Source organism: Geotrypetes seraphini, chromosome 4, assembly GCF_902459505.1.
Source record: "Geotrypetes seraphini chromosome 4, aGeoSer1.1, whole genome shotgun sequence".
Lineage (NCBI taxonomy): Eukaryota > Metazoa > Chordata > Amphibia > Gymnophiona > Dermophiidae > Geotrypetes > Geotrypetes seraphini.
In genome coordinates this window covers 142,082,581-142,100,475 of record NC_047087.1, presented here as the reverse complement: position 1 = coordinate 142,100,475, position 17,895 = coordinate 142,082,581, and the positions used below count along the sequence as shown (strand labels likewise).

Sequence of the window (17,895 nt, the reverse complement as noted above, 5' to 3'; positions counted from 1 at the left end):
TTGTGGTTCAGCAGGAACTTATCTAACCTTTTCTTGAATCCCTGGAGGGTGCTTTCCCCTATAACAGCCTCTGGAAGAGCGTTAAAGGTTTCTACCACTCTCCATCTATTTTACAGTTTTCTTACCTCCACCCCCTTCATTCACTACATCATTTATGATTTAATAGATTAACAGAAATGAAAAGCACAGAGTTATCCAAGGGCAAATAAGTAGTTATTTACGAATGAGGAAACTTGTTTTTCAAAGGAAAGCTATTGATCAAGGACCCTCATGCATATTTGAAATGTGAAATTAGTGTATTGTGGGGAAGGGGTGTGTCAGTACAGCCATGAATCTGTATTTTTATAAAATCACATCCTGATGTATGTGCTGCAAACATGCGTATTTGCCAGCATTTTTATAGGTATTTTATAAAAGGCCTCACATTCAGCAAAACCTTACACAAAATAACGAACGAATTTTGAATATGCTGACCTGAATGGTCCAATTACTACCTCAACATTCTATGCACAATGGAACATAACATTTGTATCCACCCAGTTTGTCTACTGTACAGTATATAGTTCAACTAGGGCATCTTGTGATTAAAATAATACTGTATTTCAGCATAGTCGATAAATATATCTCAATGGGGGGGCGTGGCCGTGCCGAGAACGGGGAAGACGCACATTCCCTGAGCTCCGCTGTCTCCCCTCTACTTCGGCCTCTCTGCTCTATAATCGGCGGCAAAAATCTCACCCCAGCGCTCCTTTTCTGCTCCGGAAGGGCTTATGGACAGATTCGTGCAGAAAGGAGGGGAACAAATGGCAACAAAATCGGGTAAGGAGAAGCGTGGCGGACCGAAGTCGGGGCCTAGTGGTGAGGGGAAAATGGCGGGTGCAGCCGAAACGGCGGACACTGGGAGCGAGGATATGATCGCTCGCCTGACGGAGGCTGTGGTGGCGGCCCTAGGAACCCGATTTGATGAAGTGCAAGACACTTTAGCAACCCTTACTACTTCGGTTGCTGATTTCTCCGCCCGAGTTGCTGAAGTGGAACAGCGTGTCAGCTCCGCGGAAGACACCCTGGTCTCAGTTAATGAGGAGCTGCAACGACTGCAAAGAAAAGTGATTCATTGTGAAGAGAAAGTGGAGGATCTGGAGAATCGCTCCAGAAGGAACAACTTACGTATAGTTGGCATGCCTGAATCTGTTCTGGAAGCGGATCTCCTCCCCACGTTGGAAAAATGGCTATCCTCTGAGCTACTGGTTGCACATGGCCTGGGCCCCTTGCGCATTGAGCGGGCGCACCGGTTGGGCAGAAGGCAGGAGGGCTCCACAAGACCTCGGGTTGTGATCATCCGGATCCTCAACTTTGCCATTAAAGATTTGCTGTTAAAGAATTACAGACATAAACAAGATCTTCAGTTCCAGAACCAGCGTATTCTGCTCTTCCAGGACTATTCGGCCCAGGTGGCATCTCTTCGTCGGAGCTTCTCATCAGTTTGCAAACTTCTCACGGAAAAGAAGTTGCGCTTCACACTACAATTTCCTGCCAGGCTTCGGGTGCTCTACAATGGTCAGCCATTTCTGTTTGACACCAGTGAAACTGCACGGGCACAAGCCCTCCTTTGGTTCCCTGACTTGGCACCCAGCACATGAAGAGTGAAGAGTCTTCCTTGAGACTTTATGTTTGATGGACTGGGGGTCCCCGAGGAGAGTGGCTTCCACATATATGGGGCCTTTCTGGACTTTATTTTACTGTTTGCATTAGATATGACACTTGTTTGGAGCATTTGTCTTTGCTTCTTCTATGTTCTTTGTTATCCTTACCCCTGTTTGGCGATGCGTGATCTTTGGTTTCCCTTTCCGCACTTTTTGTAAGAGGGGTTTACATTTGCCGGATTGTATTGGGTGCTGGGGTGTGGATGTGTGGGGGGTCGGAGAGGGGGGGACTTGGGTCTTTTAGTGTCCCTCCTTTGGAGTGGTGGTTTCTGGGGTTTGGGGGGGTCTGGGTGGGGGGAGTTGGGGGAGGGGGGGTGGGGGGAGGGGTCTTTTGGATCTGTGTGGAAGTTGGAAAGATGAGTTTGTATGTGTTCCGGATGTTTGACTGCCGAGAGGAGGGCTGGGACTCTCGGCAGGACATTTCTGTTTTTCTTCTGAGTTGGTATCTTGGTGTATCTTTCTGGGATGATACCTAAACGGGGAGTGCGTTGTGTGACGTGGAATGTGTCTGGTATTAATTCCCCGATTAAACGAACCAAGATTTTACAACATTTGGCTCGACATCGGGCTGACATAGTGGGATTGCAAGAGACCAAGCTTTCGGAGAGGGAACATGGTAAGCTACGACAATCTTGGGTGGGTCAATGTTATTTTGCCTCTTCTCCGAAGGCTAAGGCAGGGGTGGCTTTGCTGATACGTAAATCGCTGCCTTTTGTCATGTCTGAGGTAACATCGGACCCGGAGGGTCACTATGTAATAGTTCAGGGCACCCTCCATCAACAACCTGTACTTTTGATGTCTGTGTACGCTCCCAATAGTGCTCAAAGGGCTTTCTACAAAAAGATCCTGGGGGTCTTACTGTCCCTGCATCAGACTCCTGGGGTCCACAAAATCTTCCTGGGGGACTTTAATTCTATTTTGGATCCTGTACTGGATACTACCAGGGAGCGTGCTGGCTCCTCCCGGAGATCAGATAATGGGCTTAATGGCTGGGTGACTACCCTAGAACTGGTTGATGTTTGGAGAACGCTTCATCCTGGGGAGCGGGATTATACCCACACCTCTAGGGTGCATGACTCCTCCTCTAGAATAGACTATATCTTTCTATCGCGTTCCTCCTTTTTTGCAGTACACAGAGCTGAGACTGGAGCATTGGTTCTTTCTGATCATACTCTGGTATGGATGGATATTGGTCTTGTGGATAGGTCCCCTGGGGGTGGAGGGCGTTGGCGTTTTCCCGTTGGACTCTACTCTGACCCTGATTTTAAACCGTACATCGAGAGGCAATGGCGGGATTATGTTGAGTTTAATGGGGTACATGCAGGTGATGGTATTCTTTTTTGGGAGGCTGCCAAGGCAGTGATCCGTGGGGCTGTGTTGGCATATAGTGCCCGACGGAAGAAAATGATGGCTGCTAAGATTTTGGCACTTGAACGTAGAGTACGAGAGAGTAGACTCTTGATGCTGCATTCCCCTACTGTGTCACACAAGCATGACTTTCAGAAGGCACAGTCGGCGCTCCATGCCCTTTTACATGATAGAGCTCAAAAATCCCTTTTCTATTATAAATATAGATTATACCGCTTTGGTAATAAGCCCAGCAGGATGTTGGCCCAGTTGACCAGGGCGCGAGGGGGTTCCTCATCTATCACTGCACTTAAAGACGCTGGGGGACGGTTGGTTACAGATCAATCCCACTTTGAACAGCTTTTTGTCAACTTTTATAGATCTCTATACACAGCGGAGGTGGTGGACCGGGACTCTCTGATCCAGGCATATCTCGATTCTTTGCCGTTGCCCAGGCTCTCGGATATTGATAGTATGGGTCTGGCCTCTCCTATTACTAGGGAGGAGGTATTGGGGGTTATTAAAAGTCTACCTCTTTGTAAATCTCCCGGTCCGGACGGATTCAGTGGGGAATTCTATCGTCTCCTTCAGGGATATGTGGCTGACCCCCTGAGACAGTTTTATGAGCAGGCAGTGGCTGGGGGATCTTTTCCACCTTGCTCGAATCAGGCGTTAATAACCGTACTGCCCAAACCGGGTAAAGACCCTCTTTTGGTGGAGTCTTATAGGCCCATTTCTCTTATCAACGTTGATCTAAAAATTTTTGCCAGGATCTTGGCTAATAGGCTGGCTCCGTTGATTCCTTCTCTAGTGGGGGCCGACCAGGTGGGTTTTGTGAGAGGCCGTCAGGCAGGTCATAATGTCCAGAAGCTCCTGATCGCTTTGGCTCATTGCGACTCTCAGAGGTTGCCTGCCTTGGCAATTAGCTTTGACTCCGAAAAGGCCTTTGATAGGGTCGAGTGGGCTTTTCTTTTTCCACTACTACATCGTTATGGGATGGCCGGGTTCTATATGAGGGCTCTCCATGTTCTTTACTCTAATCCGGCGGCGGCCGTGCTCATTAACGGGGCTGCCTCTCCAGTTTTTTCCTTACACCGGGGTACTCGGCAGGGTTGTCCCTTGTCCCCCTTGCTCTATATTCTGTTCTTGGAACCCTTGTTGCTCCACATTCGTATACATCCCGGACTCACGGGAGTGGACGTGGGCACTTCCTCCGTACGTAGCATGGCTTTTGCAGATGATATCATGGTCCTCTTGACCGATCCGGTCACCACTCTTCCAGTCCTATTAGAGCTGTTCCGGAAGTTTGGGGAACTATCGGGTCTTAAACTTAACGTATCTAAGTCAGAAGCACTCCCCTTTCATTTAACTATTTCTCATCTATGGTCTGATTTTCCTCTGAAGGAGGCCTCTCGGCAGGTGAAATATCTGGGGGTAATGATCCCCTCTTCTCTGAAGCGCCTTTATGAGTTGAATGTGAGACCTTTACTCCGAAGTTCTGTTGCGAGTTTAAGATTGTGGGGGGCTCTGCCGGTCTCCCTTGCGGGACGTATCTTCTTATACAATATGATGATAATTCCCCGGTGGCTTTATCTATTGCAGACGTTGCCGATTTGGATCCGCCGTAGGGATCTGGAAGAGCTCTATAAGGTTCTGAGGGTGTTTCTGTGGCAAGGACGACGGCCGCGTTTGCCTCTGCGTGTTTTGATGTTGCCGGAGGATCAGGGGGGATTTGGCCTTTTAGATTTACGCTCATATAATTTGGCGTGTGGTCTGCGACAGGTACGGGATTGGTGTTTGGAGAGTTCCTCATTTCTGACCTTTTCGGTGGAGAGAGACTTTTTGGGTCCTGTTTCAGGATTATTTCTGTTGCACGCACCTTCTGCTAAGCTGGACCCGGTTTTACGGGGGCATGTGATTTGGTCCTATATGCGACTGATTTGGAGGGTGCTTTGCAGACAATTGGGGGTTAACTATAGTATCTCTCCCTTGTTGCCCATTGTGGGGAATTTACAATTTAGCCCGGGAAGTGATAATCGAATCTTTCAATATTGGCATGAGCGCGGGATTCGTAGGGTGGGGGATGCTCTTACTGAACAAGGGACTCTTCTTTCCTCAGACGAGTTAGCGTCCTTATACGGGCTAGACCACGTAGATGCATTTGGCTATTTACAACTTCGACATTATATCCTTAGTCTTGATGGGAACTCCCTGTGTCCTTCGGTGGCGAAGGGTCTTGGCCAGCGTTTAGCACTGTGGGAGGACTCGGCCCCGCGATTGCGTTTCTTTGTCAATGCATCGCAGTTCTCTAAGTCTACGGAGCGGGCTGATTTGCTGGCTGGGGCATGGAGCGCCGACTTGGGGTGCACTATTCCATCCACCTTGATATCCCATTGTTTGGTCTCTCTGCGTACTCTCTCTTTCAATATGCTGCATAGAGAACAGGAATATAAATTTCTGCATCGTACCTTTGCTTCACCACAGAGGGCGTATCGGGCGGGATTTGCTGCCCATGCCTGTTGTCCCAAATGTCAGACGTCCTCGGCCACCTTGGGACATATGTTCTGGGCCTGTCCTAGGATCCGAGCCTTCTGGCAGCAGGTATGGACTTTTCTGTCCTCCTTGCTTCCCTCGTTGTCTGCATGTACCCCTGCCATTGCCCTATTCTATGATGGAGCTGTTTTTCCTCGAAGTACTGCTGGGCAGAGGATGTTGGTATTTAAAGCGCTCCTTCTGGCTAAGAGGGCCATTCTGATCTCTTGGAGGAGGCCACATGCTCCTTCCTTCTCTCAGTGGAAATTATCAATCTTTGACCTAGCTCTTTTGGAACGAAGGGTAGTGGGGACGCGTGCGGAGCATCTTTGGACCAAATTTCAGGATGTCTGGGAGGTGTACTGGTTATCTCTTCCGCACAGAGAGCGGAGCCTGTTGCTGAATTGTTAATAGGGAGGTCTTAAGTGGCCTCTCCCTGTGTTTTGATCGCCCCTTGGTGCTTGTGCCTATTCTGTGCTCTTGGAGGGGAGTCTGAATTTGTTTCTGTTTCTTTCTTCTCTTCTGTCCTGCTTCTTTCTTGCTTTTTCTAGCGGGGCGTCTGGTTGGCGTTGTCTCTATTTTTTCTGTTCTTTTTCCTTCCTTACTCATTGTCCTTTTCTCATTTCCGTACTGAATGGTTCCCACACAGGCCTGGGGGGGGGAGGGGTGGGGGGTTTTGGATGTTGCTTGTTGGGGGGGGGGGTGGGAGGATCTGGTTTTAATACAAAAATAACGTATTGGGCTTCTGTTCCTATACTGACATCTGCATTCTTTTGTATTTCGCCTCCTATGTTTGTGTCCTGCCCAGTTTGGGGTGGGCGGTGTGTCTAGGCGGATGTATTTTGAACTTCTGTTGTTGCTTTTGCCCAATAAAGAAATATTAAAGCAAAAAAAAAATATATCTCAATGAGCTTGCCTAGACTGAAGAGGCTCTATGTAAGGACTCTGCCATCATATAACCAATAAATCTTTTTTTGCTCATCTAATATAATAAAATGGTAAGCCGCGCATGCGCACTTCCTAAGCGTGCGTCCGTTTTCCGTGAGCTGTAGCTAGAAAGTGCGTATGCGCGACTCACCCCCTGCCCTCTCCGTCGCCTCCCGGCTCCAGCGGCGTGACAGTTTTCAAAGAGGCGCAGGATTGTTTCAACGCGGAACCACCAGCCATTAAAGCTCCTGGCGCTGACTCCCGACGGTGGAGGAGAGGCAAGGTAGAAGAAGATTACCGCTGCCCGGCACCCGGGTCCTTTGCCGCCCCCCCCTTCCCTTACCGCGGCCCCGACTGGTGATTTAAGCAGCGTGTCCAGCAGTCTTCACACGCTGCTTTGGGCCCTTCTACTGCCCTGATTTGCTCCGGATGTGCCAGAGTAAATCAGGCCAGTAGAAGGACCCGAAGCAGCGTGTGAACACTGCTGGACACGCTGCTTTAATCGCCATGTGTAATCGGACCCGCGGGAAGGGAAGGGAGGGGGGCCTGCAAAGGACTCGGGCCCGCGTTTGTAGTCGCAACTGTAGGAAGGGAAAGGGGGTAGAGGAAACAATAATGCTGCTGCACAGGGAACTGGTGTGGGGGGAGGGAAATGGAAGGGGGAGGGAATGCTGCTTTGGACAGACAGACAGAGGGAGGAAGGGAGAAAGAAAGACACAGGGGCAGGTGCACAGGGAACAGACACAGGTGCAGGGAGATATACAGAAAGACAAACAGACAAAGGGGACCAGGGACAGAGACAGACAGAAAGAAAGACAGCGGGAGTCGCGTCAGGAGGGATGCGGGATGCCACAGAGGGAACTTTTCCAATGGGTGCAAGAAGGAGGAGGGGGGAGAAAAAGGAAGGGACGCCTACTGCTGGACAGGGGGAGAAGGAAAGAGGTGCTGATGGACAGGGGGGTGAAGAAAAAGGAACGGAGGCCTAATGTTGGACAGGGGGGAGAAGGAAGGTGCTGCTGGACAGGGGGGAGGTAAAACAAAGGGAGAAGGGCTGCTGCTGCATAAGGAGAACTGTGAAGAGGTGGTGGTGGACACAGGGAAGGTAAAAGGAAGGGAGAATGGACAGGGGGAGCAGGCAAGGGGTGGTGATGGACAGCCAAGGAAAAAGAAAGACAGAAAGAAAGAAAGCGGCTAAGGAGAGAGAGAGAGAAAAAGAAATAAAGAGAGAGACACACACATATATTCTAGCACCCGTTAATGTAAAGGGCTATAAGACTAGTTTAGAATAAAGAGACAGGGATCAATCTGTAAGGATATTTTACTTTTCTGTCCATTAAAAATAATTTCAACACAAATCATAGAAAACAAGATCCAGCCAATTTTCAAAGTGATTTAAGCAGGCAGGAGCCCTTCCTATCTACTTAAAGCACTTTCCACTACCTAAGAGGGGATATTCAATGGCACTTAACCAAAAAGTGCTGCTGAATATCCCCACAGACCACCCAACTAAAAAGTGGGCAGATCTGGGCTTACTGGGGGAGGAGCCTGGGATTATGTGGATGTCAGGAATATTCTAGCACCTGCATAGCTCAAAAACTGTCCTAAATTAGGCTGCTTAGCGACTGCCAGCACAGAATATTGGGCTGGCACCGAGAGCAAGATTAATTCTTCGAGGGCCCCTAGGCATCTAAGTATGCTGGGCCCCCATGCTCCCTTTCTCTCCCTTCAACCCCAATTCCATCTAGTATCCTTCCCCTTATATCTCTCCCCTTCCCCTGAACACTAATTCCATCAGCCCCTTTCTCTCCTTCTACCACCCTTCCATACCACCCTGCCCCCTTTCTCTTCCTCCACCACCCTTCCATACCATCCTTCTCACAACCCTTCCATACAACCCTGCTCCCTTTCTCCCCCTCCACCACCCTTCTATCCTCCTTTCTCTCTCCCCCACGGCAATGCCTCTCCCCCACAGCAACAGCAATGCCCCCCCCCCCGCAGCAACGGCAACGGGCCCCCCTCCACCCACAGCAACACCAACGTGGCTGAATGTGTTACAGGAAAGTCCCGTGATGACTGCTTCTGCCGGTCCAGCCCCCTCCGACGTCACTTCTTCCAGAGCAAGTAAGTGACGTCAGAGGGGGCTGGACTGGCAGAAGCAGTCATCGTGGGACCTTCTAGTAACACATCCGGCCACATTGCCATTGCTGTTGGCGGGTGGTCCATTGCCGTTACTGCGTGGGGGGGGGAGACCGTTGCCGTTACTGCGGGGGTGGGGGCCTGTTGTCGTTGAAAAATAGCAAGGTGAGTTGCCCTCCTTCAGCAGGCCCCCCTCACAGTTTCGGGCCCTAGGCACGTGCCTACTTGACCTAGTGATTAGTCTGGCCCTGCCGGCACCCACATTCAGAGGTCTGTAAACATTTCATGGTTTTAAGGCTCTTAAGACTTTTTTGGAACAGGCTTTTCTTTGATTACTTGGGTTGCTTATCATGAATATCCTGAAAAGGATGTGCAGTAAAGGCGTAGGTTTGTTTTTTTTGAGTGTCTTTTTTGAGCATCTGTACTTTACTTCTTTGAATGACTTGTTCTTTCTTTTAAAGATATTTGGAGTACTGCTTTGACCTTTTCTGGAATTGCGATATAGCAAAAATTTCAATAAATGAATAACTGTTTTTAGTTGCTAAAACCCTCCTGATCCCCCTTCTGGCCTCTTTAATAGAACATCACAGATAGAGGGGGGATGGGGGGCTAAGTCCCTGGCCCCTAAACAACCCCCCAAAGTAGGTAGGCCCCCTCAGACCAGTGGTCCAGCAAGATTCGCTGGGGGCAGAAGTGCAGCCACCTCGCAACTACCTGTCAAAATGACTGCCATGATCTCTTGCAGCAGCTTGGATACCATAAGCTGCCACAACAGGTCACAGCAATCATTTTGAAATGGAGCTGCAAGGGGCAGGAGTTTAGGGGTGCACTCCTGCCCCCAGTGACCCCCCCATTAAATCACCAGTGATTCAGGTAGACTCAGATTGAGCCTACCCAGGCATTGGGGTAGGTAGGGGGGAATATTAAGGGCGAGGGGAGTGGCTACTGTTTCAGCCCTGAGGGGACAGGGACTATTAAAAAGACTGGAGGGGGATTGGGTAGGTTTTAGCAACTATAAATAGCTATGCGGATGCCAGCCTGATATTTGGACCCTGGCTGAATAACTCTCTTAAGCAGTCCATTCTTAACATCAGTCACACTCACATAAACTCTGGTGCCCAGCCTGCCCACATTTAGCCCCTAATACTCAGTGCTGTTGCCCAGACATGGCCGAGCACCGAATATTGGAGGCTAATTTAGCTGGCGATGAACAGTGTTTAAAGAAATACTGATCATTGCTGGCTAATACATAAACAAGATTGCCCAATTTTTGTTTGAGTTTCTAGCTGCATTCTGTTCCACATTTTCCTGATAAGCAGGGGTGGTCCATGGGGCATGTGGAGGACTGTATTGTGGGGGTTATGTGCAAACTTAGTATGGGCTGAAACACAGGACAGAAAAGTGAGGCCACTGGCATACAACACTATTGCTCAATGTTAAGCCCAGATTTAAGAATCTGCTAAAACCAGCCAGTTTACAAAACCAGCAGTAAGTAAATCACTTTCCCCAATGCTAATAAACACTTCAGGTCCAGAGCGTCTGCTTTATTTCACAATTAAGTCTTTCAATACATAGGATGATTTTTGAACAGTCTAAGGGCTGCTGCCATCCATTCTCCAACAGTAATCAATGAAAAACAATTATAGAGGAGGAATTCATTTTAAGCTAATCTAGCACCTCAAAAAGTTATTTGTAAAAAGTAAAGGCCTCCTTTCATTTTCTGCCATCAATCAAACATTTATTTACTGGTAACAACCTCTTTATTGCAATTCTGTTCCTTGCTCCCATCTCATAGTATAAACCAATTAAAAGTTTCTGTGAAGTTCCTTATGCCAAGAGTAAACAGCGCCAGATTAGCAGGAGTCAAGGTCAGCAGAGTAATAGTCATAGCAAAAGGAGCAGTTTGACAAGACATAATGGCATAGAATGCCAGAAATATTTTTAATTATCTCGCATCAATAAACCATGATTAGTCATAGGCAGGCTTCTCTCTCACAGGGTGAAAGAAAGGTCAGCTCCACCCAAAAAGCGTGTCTGGATGTGAGTCAACATGGGAAGCTGTGACTGGAGAAGGTTTATACTAGCCATGCTTATGTTGTTACACATGGAAACATCCAGGCTCCTTAGCTGTTTGCATTCAGCACCAATGATCTTCAGACACCTGAATTACAGGGGAAAAAACATCAGTTTAATCTACCAGCCTTTGAATGATTTACATAATACAATCACCCTAGCCCCCACCCTCCCCAATTCCTTAAGCATGCTACAGTTGTTGATCTGACCTGTCAACTAGATAAAGTGTCACCTTGTTCATTCATTAAAGACACAGGTTCAACCCCAATAAATATACACATCTCATTAAGCCATTATGCCCAGGTCCAAATTGATACAAGAGATATTTGTAGAGTCTATTTTTCCAGGGCTGTAGGCTGTTCCCTCTAAGCTGAGCAGGTGTCCTCCAGCTGCATTGCTACCACTAGGGGGTGGAATATTTTCAGTCGCTAACCACTCTGTTGTGAAGTAAACCATTTAAAATTTTGGACAGGGTTAAAAACTTGCTTATTTGCTAAATATTTCTTTTAGACTAAAAATGAGGGGCATTTTTGAGAAAAAAAATCTAATTCCAACTTTGCCATTTGAAAATGGTCATTGTTCCTACAACTTTGGACATTCAGCTGGAAATGTCCAACTGCTGGTCATCCAAATAAATATATTTTTTTGAAAATTGTCTACTTATATATCTTGGCCACTGGGACATCTAACGTTATACCCCGTTTTCAATCAGAAAAACATCCAGGTAGAAAATGTCCTAATCCTGACTATTTGGATGTGGGTGGAGCCAGCATAGTAATGGACTGGCCACATAGACATCTTGACAGAGCAATCCTTAGAGGACACTGTTGTGAACTTCACATAAAGGGTGCCAGCTGTGAATCTCACCATAACCCTGTTATAATTTAGAGTGAGCCCCCCCTAAACCTACTATACCCTCCTTTGTATACCCCAGTAGCACTTGTGGCTGCAGATGGCACCTATATAGAAGTAGAGGAGGGTTTTGGGTGGGCTCACATGTTCTACCATAATTGTAGTGGTTAGAGTGTGGCTTATGGGCCTGGATCCTCCTCTATGGTTCACTAGCCCACCCACTCTACTCTACTACCGCTCTACTAGGCTTCCTCATACCAGATGCTGCTGTTTTAGACAGGTATGTACCTTTTGTTCTCATTTTTATGTGGTGAAAGGGGGCCAGTGAGCACTGGGGGAGTGTGGGGGGTGCCTTACCTTGATGAATGCAGTGGTCATCTGGTCAGTTTGGGCATCTTTGTGTCACTTAGACCTTTCTAATACAGATCTAGTTCCAAACGTATAAGTTCTAAGTTCTTTCTAGGATATCTTGCAAAATGTTTGATTATCGCTGCAAGCCATTCATGTCTAACCCGCCCTTGAGACCATCCATAACATGCCTCCACCATGCCCAGCTCGTGCGCTGGATGCACAGAGGCTGGAACACCTCACTAGATGTACAGAAAGATGGCTTTGATTATTGGCACTTGGATGTCCTGGTGATTAGGACATCCAAGTGTCAATTTAGGATGCTTTGTGGATGTCTATATTTTTGATTATGAGCCTGAATTTCTATTGACCTACTGTAATTGCAAGATTGCAAAAAATTCACAGGATGTATTTTGCATTTTTTGTAAACCATTTTGAGTCCTGTCTGTTAGCAGTATATAAGAACTACGATTACTATTATTATCATCTTACATTTCAATTATGTAGCTCCATTAAAAAAAAAATCATGTTGTAAGTGAAATCGATTTTTTTTGAACTAGTAACATTATATGCTCATTGATTCAGCTTGCCAAAACAGTTCAATCTGTTGACAGCACTCTTTCTCTCCAATTAACTGCTAAGACAACAATCATATCTATGCTACCCATTAACCATCATATAATTTTCTTCACCCATTAAGATAGCTTAGTTTTCTCCACCATTCTTATCTAGCTCAGTCCTTCAAGAGATGTAATCTTTCTCATTCATCTGGTGCTCAATTTTATCCATCAGTACAGCATGACTTCTGTATAAGAACTAAGAATCTTGTGTCTATCATTTTCTGCTGGTACTCACCGGTCAGTGAGCCGATTACAACCAGCCAAGTGTAGATGCTGAAGTCGCTTCAGAAAGTGAGCAGCTGCACTGAAACCTTCGTCAGTCAGATTTGTGCAGTGAGATAATGACAGCTGCTCCAGGCAGTGGCAACTCATAGCAAGTGCCACAAGGCTACAGTTACTGATCTCTCCCAACAAGCTTAAGGAGAGCTGCTTCAGCTCCGGGAAGTGGATCACCTGCAAAGAAATAGCATGATAAGGCCAAGAGGGGAGAAAGAAAACAGCTCAAAAGCAAAGGAAGAAAAAGGGATCAGATGGGATACAAGACAAGGTTGCATCAAAGGCATGAAGAAACATAGAAAGGATCACATCTACAGTGTAGGGAGGGAAGGAGGTGCCAGGATTGTAGCGCCTGGCATTGCTGAGCTGTACTCCCCCCACACTCTTCCTTGCCGCATGTGCTCCCCCCCCCCCTGTACAGAGGGATTGCCGAGCAGCAAATTGGAGATGCTGCTCACTGCTGCTGGTGAAGATTTCAAGAGGTAGGTGTGGGTGGAGGATATGAGAGGTGCCGGCGCTCCTGCCAAGATGGCACCTAAGGCGGTCCGTCCCTCCAGGTCCCCTTACTACGCCATTGGATCACATTAAGATCAAGAGCAGACATGACAAAAAAGTCAAATGATGACCAAAGGGGATATGGAAAAAGATCCTACCACATCATAGAATTACCTAATATGAGGAAGGTTACATATCCCTGTTACCATAATACACACATTATAAGAATACAAAGATCAACATTTAGTGGGGCAGCCACCTTAAACATAAGGTCCATTAATCCCAGTATCCTGTACCTAGCTAGATCCCAAGTAATATAACAGATTTTATGCTGCTTATCCTAAGCATAAGCTGGGCATTTCCCCAAGCCATCTCAGTAATGGCCTATGGACTTCCCTTTTATGAATATGCCAAAATTTTTTTAAACCCTGCTAAACTAACTGATTTCCAATGAATTCCAGAGTTTAATTACACGTTGTGTGAAGAAATATTTTCTCCAATTTAGTTTAAATCTACTACTTAGTAGCTTCATTGCATGACCCTTAGTTCTAGTACTTTTGGAGACAACAAGCAATTCATGTGTACCCTTTCAATTCCACCCAATATTTTATAGACCTCTATCATATCACCCCTGACCTATCTCTTCTCCAAACTGAAGAGCCCTAACTGCTTTAGCCTTTCCTAATAAGGAAGTCATTCCATCCCTTTTATCATTTTTATTGCCCTTCTCTGTACCTTTTCTAATTCCACTATATCTTTTTTGAGATACGGCAACCAGAATAGCACACAGTATTCAAGGTACAGCCGTACCATACAGCGATACATGGGAATTATATTTTTATCTTTGTCTTCCATTCCTTTCCTGATAATTCCTAACATTCTATTTGCTTTCTTAGCCACTGCTGCACACTGAGCTGAATGTAATGTAATTTATTTCTTATATACCGCTACATCTGTTAGGTTCTAAGCGGTTTGAAGAAAATATACATTAAGATTATAAATGAGAAGTAAGAAGGTACTTAAAAAATTCCCTTACTGTCCCGAAGGCTCACAATCTAACTAAAGTACCTGGAAATTAATAAAGAAGAGAAAAAATGTCTTAACATATCCTTAACAATGACACCTAGATCCTTTTTCTGGACAGTGATTCCTAACACAGAACCTTGCATCACGTAGCTATAGGTTGGGTTTCTCTTTCTCACATGCATCAATTTGCACTTGCTCATATTAAATGTCATCTGCCATTTTGATGCCCAGTTTCCCAGTCTCACAAAGTCCTCTTGCAATTTTCCACAGTCCTCTTGTGATTGAACAACTTTGTGTCATCAGCAAATTTAATTCTCACTAGTTATTCCCATCTATAGATCATTGATAATAAATATGTTATATAGCAGTGGTCCCAGCACAGACCCCTGTGTGTTTTTATGTAACCCATGCAGAATTGTGAGATGCTGCAGGCTATAAATGTTTTAATAAATAAAATAAATAAACCCCACTATTTACCCTTCTCCATTGAGAATATTGACCATTTAAACCAGTGGTCTCAAACTCACGGCCCAGGGGCCACATGCGGCTCACCAGATACTATTTTGAGGCCCTCAGTATGTTTATCATAATCACAAAAGTAAAATAAAACAGTTTCTTGATCATATGTCTCTTTAGCTATACATTATATTATTATTAAGACTTAGCCAAAAGGAAAGATTTATAAACTATAAAGAGTTTTACCTCATGCAAAATTGTCGTTTCTGTAATAAGACATTAAATATTTTTTCTGCGGCCCTCCAAGTACCAACAAATCCAAAATGGGGCCCTGCAAAGGTTTGAGTTTGAGACCACTGATTTAAACCTACTCTCTGTTTTTTGTCTTTCAACCAGTTCTTAATCCACAGGACATTACCTCCTATCACATGACTTTCAAATTTCCTCAGAAGTCTTTTATAAGGTACTTTTGAAAATCCAAATTCACAATATCAGCCGGCTTACCTTTATCCACGTGTTCATTTACCCCTTCAAAGAAATGCAGTAAATTGGTGAGGCAAGATTTCCCTTTACTAAATCCATGCTGTCTTTCTCTCATTAATCCATGTTCTGTCATTTTGTTCTTTATAATTTTGCCCGACACCAACATCAGACTCACTGGTCTATAATTTCCCAGATCACCTCTGGAACCCTTTTCAAAAATTGGCATCACATTGGCCACCCTCTAGTCTATGCTGAATTTTAGAGAAAAATTAAAGATTACTAACAATAGTTCTGCAAGTCCATTTTCAATTCTATCAGCACTCTGGGATATATACCATCTGGTCCAGGTGATTTGCTACTGTTCAATTTATCAAATTGACCCATTACATCTTGCAGTTTTACAGAGATTTGTTTGAGTTTCTCCGATTCATCAGAATTGAATGCTGTTTCTGGCACCGGTAATTCCCCCACAACTTCCTCGGTGAAGACCAAGGCAAAAAATTCCATTTAATCTCTCTGCTATGTACTTGCCTTCCCTTACCTGAGAGTCCCTTTAATCCTTCGGTCATCTAGCAGTCCAACCAATTCTCTTCCCATCTGGGCCGAGGGCTTATGTAATGTAATGTAATTTTATTTCTTATATACCGCTAATCCGTTAGGTTCGAAGCGGTTTACAGAAAATATACATTAAGGATACAATAAGATAAGATAGGTAAAGATAGGTACTTTGAAATTCCCTTACTGTCCCGAAGGCTCACAATCTAACTAAAGTACCTGAGAACAAACAAATTAGCAAATAATAGAGAGGTAAATAAAGATAGAGGAAAAAAATGAAATATGAAGTATCCTAACAAGAATACATTGAACTCTCAATGCCACACTTTTAAAGCAAAATGTACATTCTAAAAAATAATATAATGGAAAAAACTAAAATTAAATAAAAATATAATTTTAAGAATTAAATAAAATATAAAAATGTAAAAAGAAAGGTAAAGGAAGGAATATGAATAGAATGGAATGAGAAACCATTAAACAATAGAATACTAAGGAAATTTAAATAAAAACTAAACAAATAGAAAAAAAGAAAAAGATATAATATGCACGATGGAATAAAAGACAGGAAGGATTTAATTTCATTTCCATCAATCATCAAATGTCATCAACCCTAGAGCTTTAGCCGTTTCAGCCGGGCAACCGCCATCATCGACCTCTGCACATCAGCCATGGGTCCACTTTTTCAAAGCAGTGAGAAACATCTCTCAATTTCTGGACTGTCCACCACACTTAACAGCTCTCAGATCACTCCGGCTCCAATTCTCCGCTCCCTGGTCCGGACCATGCAATTCACTCAGCCAGCCCTCACTCTTGATGGCACCGTCCCTCATAACAGCACTCCAAGTCGACTGCGGGACATCAGGCGCAGTGAGACTCCAGGCATGATGAAAAGCCATTCTCCGGACCTCCCATCCTGCTGATGTCGCACTGCCAGTATCTGCTCATTTTTATGCAGATTTTAAATTGGTCTATTGCTTTAAGTCAAACTGATGAAAATGTAATCCTAAAATTTATAAGTTATCAATTTAAGTTACAATGTGTTATTTGTGTCTTCTGGCCCATCTCCTCCTACATGTACAATGTTTGGTCGGATATTGAGATGTCCTTCTAACTTTATGCTATGACCAACCCTGAATTTTAAATATTGACCTAAAATTCAGTAACTCAATTATAGTGACAAACCATGTTAATTGCAAAGATCCTTGCAGTTTGCTTTCCTCTCTTCTATATTTATGCCAAAGGCCTTTTAACATTTACAGAAAACAATTAACTGGTTCTCACTCACTCATCATACTCCCTTCTCAGCCTTAACTACCAGTATAAAACTGGCTGCAATTTGGAATCTGTTTATATGATAACTTTCACAGCCTGCTATGTACATACAAGAAAAATTACACCCTCATGCTACTTCCTGGACACAAAACTTAGCTAGGTTATAGATTTTAGAGATGACTAACTTAGATTTAGCTGGAAGTAGCATCTGTCCACTTCTCTTTCAATTGATTGGTATTGTTTTAATTGACAAAGTTTATTGGGTGCTATGCATGCAGCAGTACTGGGGACTAGTATGGATGGTACTAAGATCTATGGAATCTTCCTCTATCAACAATGCCACTCACCTCCATAAGAAAATACCAGGGTTATAAGATTTCTATCTGTCTATCTGGATGATGGACTCCCTCAGAGGTAGTAACATTTCTTTTCTTTATTCCACATTTCCATGTAACATGTTGGAAGAAATAGTTTCCACAGAATTCATATCAGTTATTTGTCATCACACACAGAATTCATATCAGTTATTTGTCATCACACATAACATTCTAAGTACAAGGTATTTTTCCCGTTTGTGATATACTCAGTGGCTCTGGAAGAGGTCATTACATTACATTACATTACATTACCTACTGTTGCTGGAACAATGGTCAACTACTTGGCAGCTAGGCTTCAATGCTAAAAAATGCAAGATAATGCACCTGGGTAAGAGAAACCCGCGTAAAACTTATGTACTAAATGGTGAGACCTTGGTTAGGACCACGGCGGAACGCAACCTAGGGGTGATCATTAGT

General features: G+C 44.8%; 1 protein-coding gene across 2 annotated transcripts in view; it reads right to left on the bottom strand.

The window, feature by feature from the left end:
* Positions 1 to 10,174: 10,174 nt before the first annotated feature.
* The window catches only part of LRRC29 (leucine rich repeat containing 29), a 155,066-nt gene continuing 147,345 nt past the window's right edge, over positions 10,175 to 17,895 (bottom strand). Inside the window, exons 6-7 of one of the 2 annotated variants that reach the window (XM_033942429.1) lie at positions 12,774 to 12,991; positions 10,175 to 10,806 (exon numbers count right to left, since the gene is read on the bottom strand). In XM_033942429.1, the coding sequence (XP_033798320.1) occupies positions 10,638 to 10,806; positions 12,774 to 12,991 (387 nt within the window). In that variant the 3' untranslated portion in view covers positions 10,175 to 10,637. The remainder of the gene's footprint in view (positions 10,807 to 12,773; positions 12,992 to 17,895) is intronic. The other variant, XM_033942430.1, reaches the window with a different exon arrangement.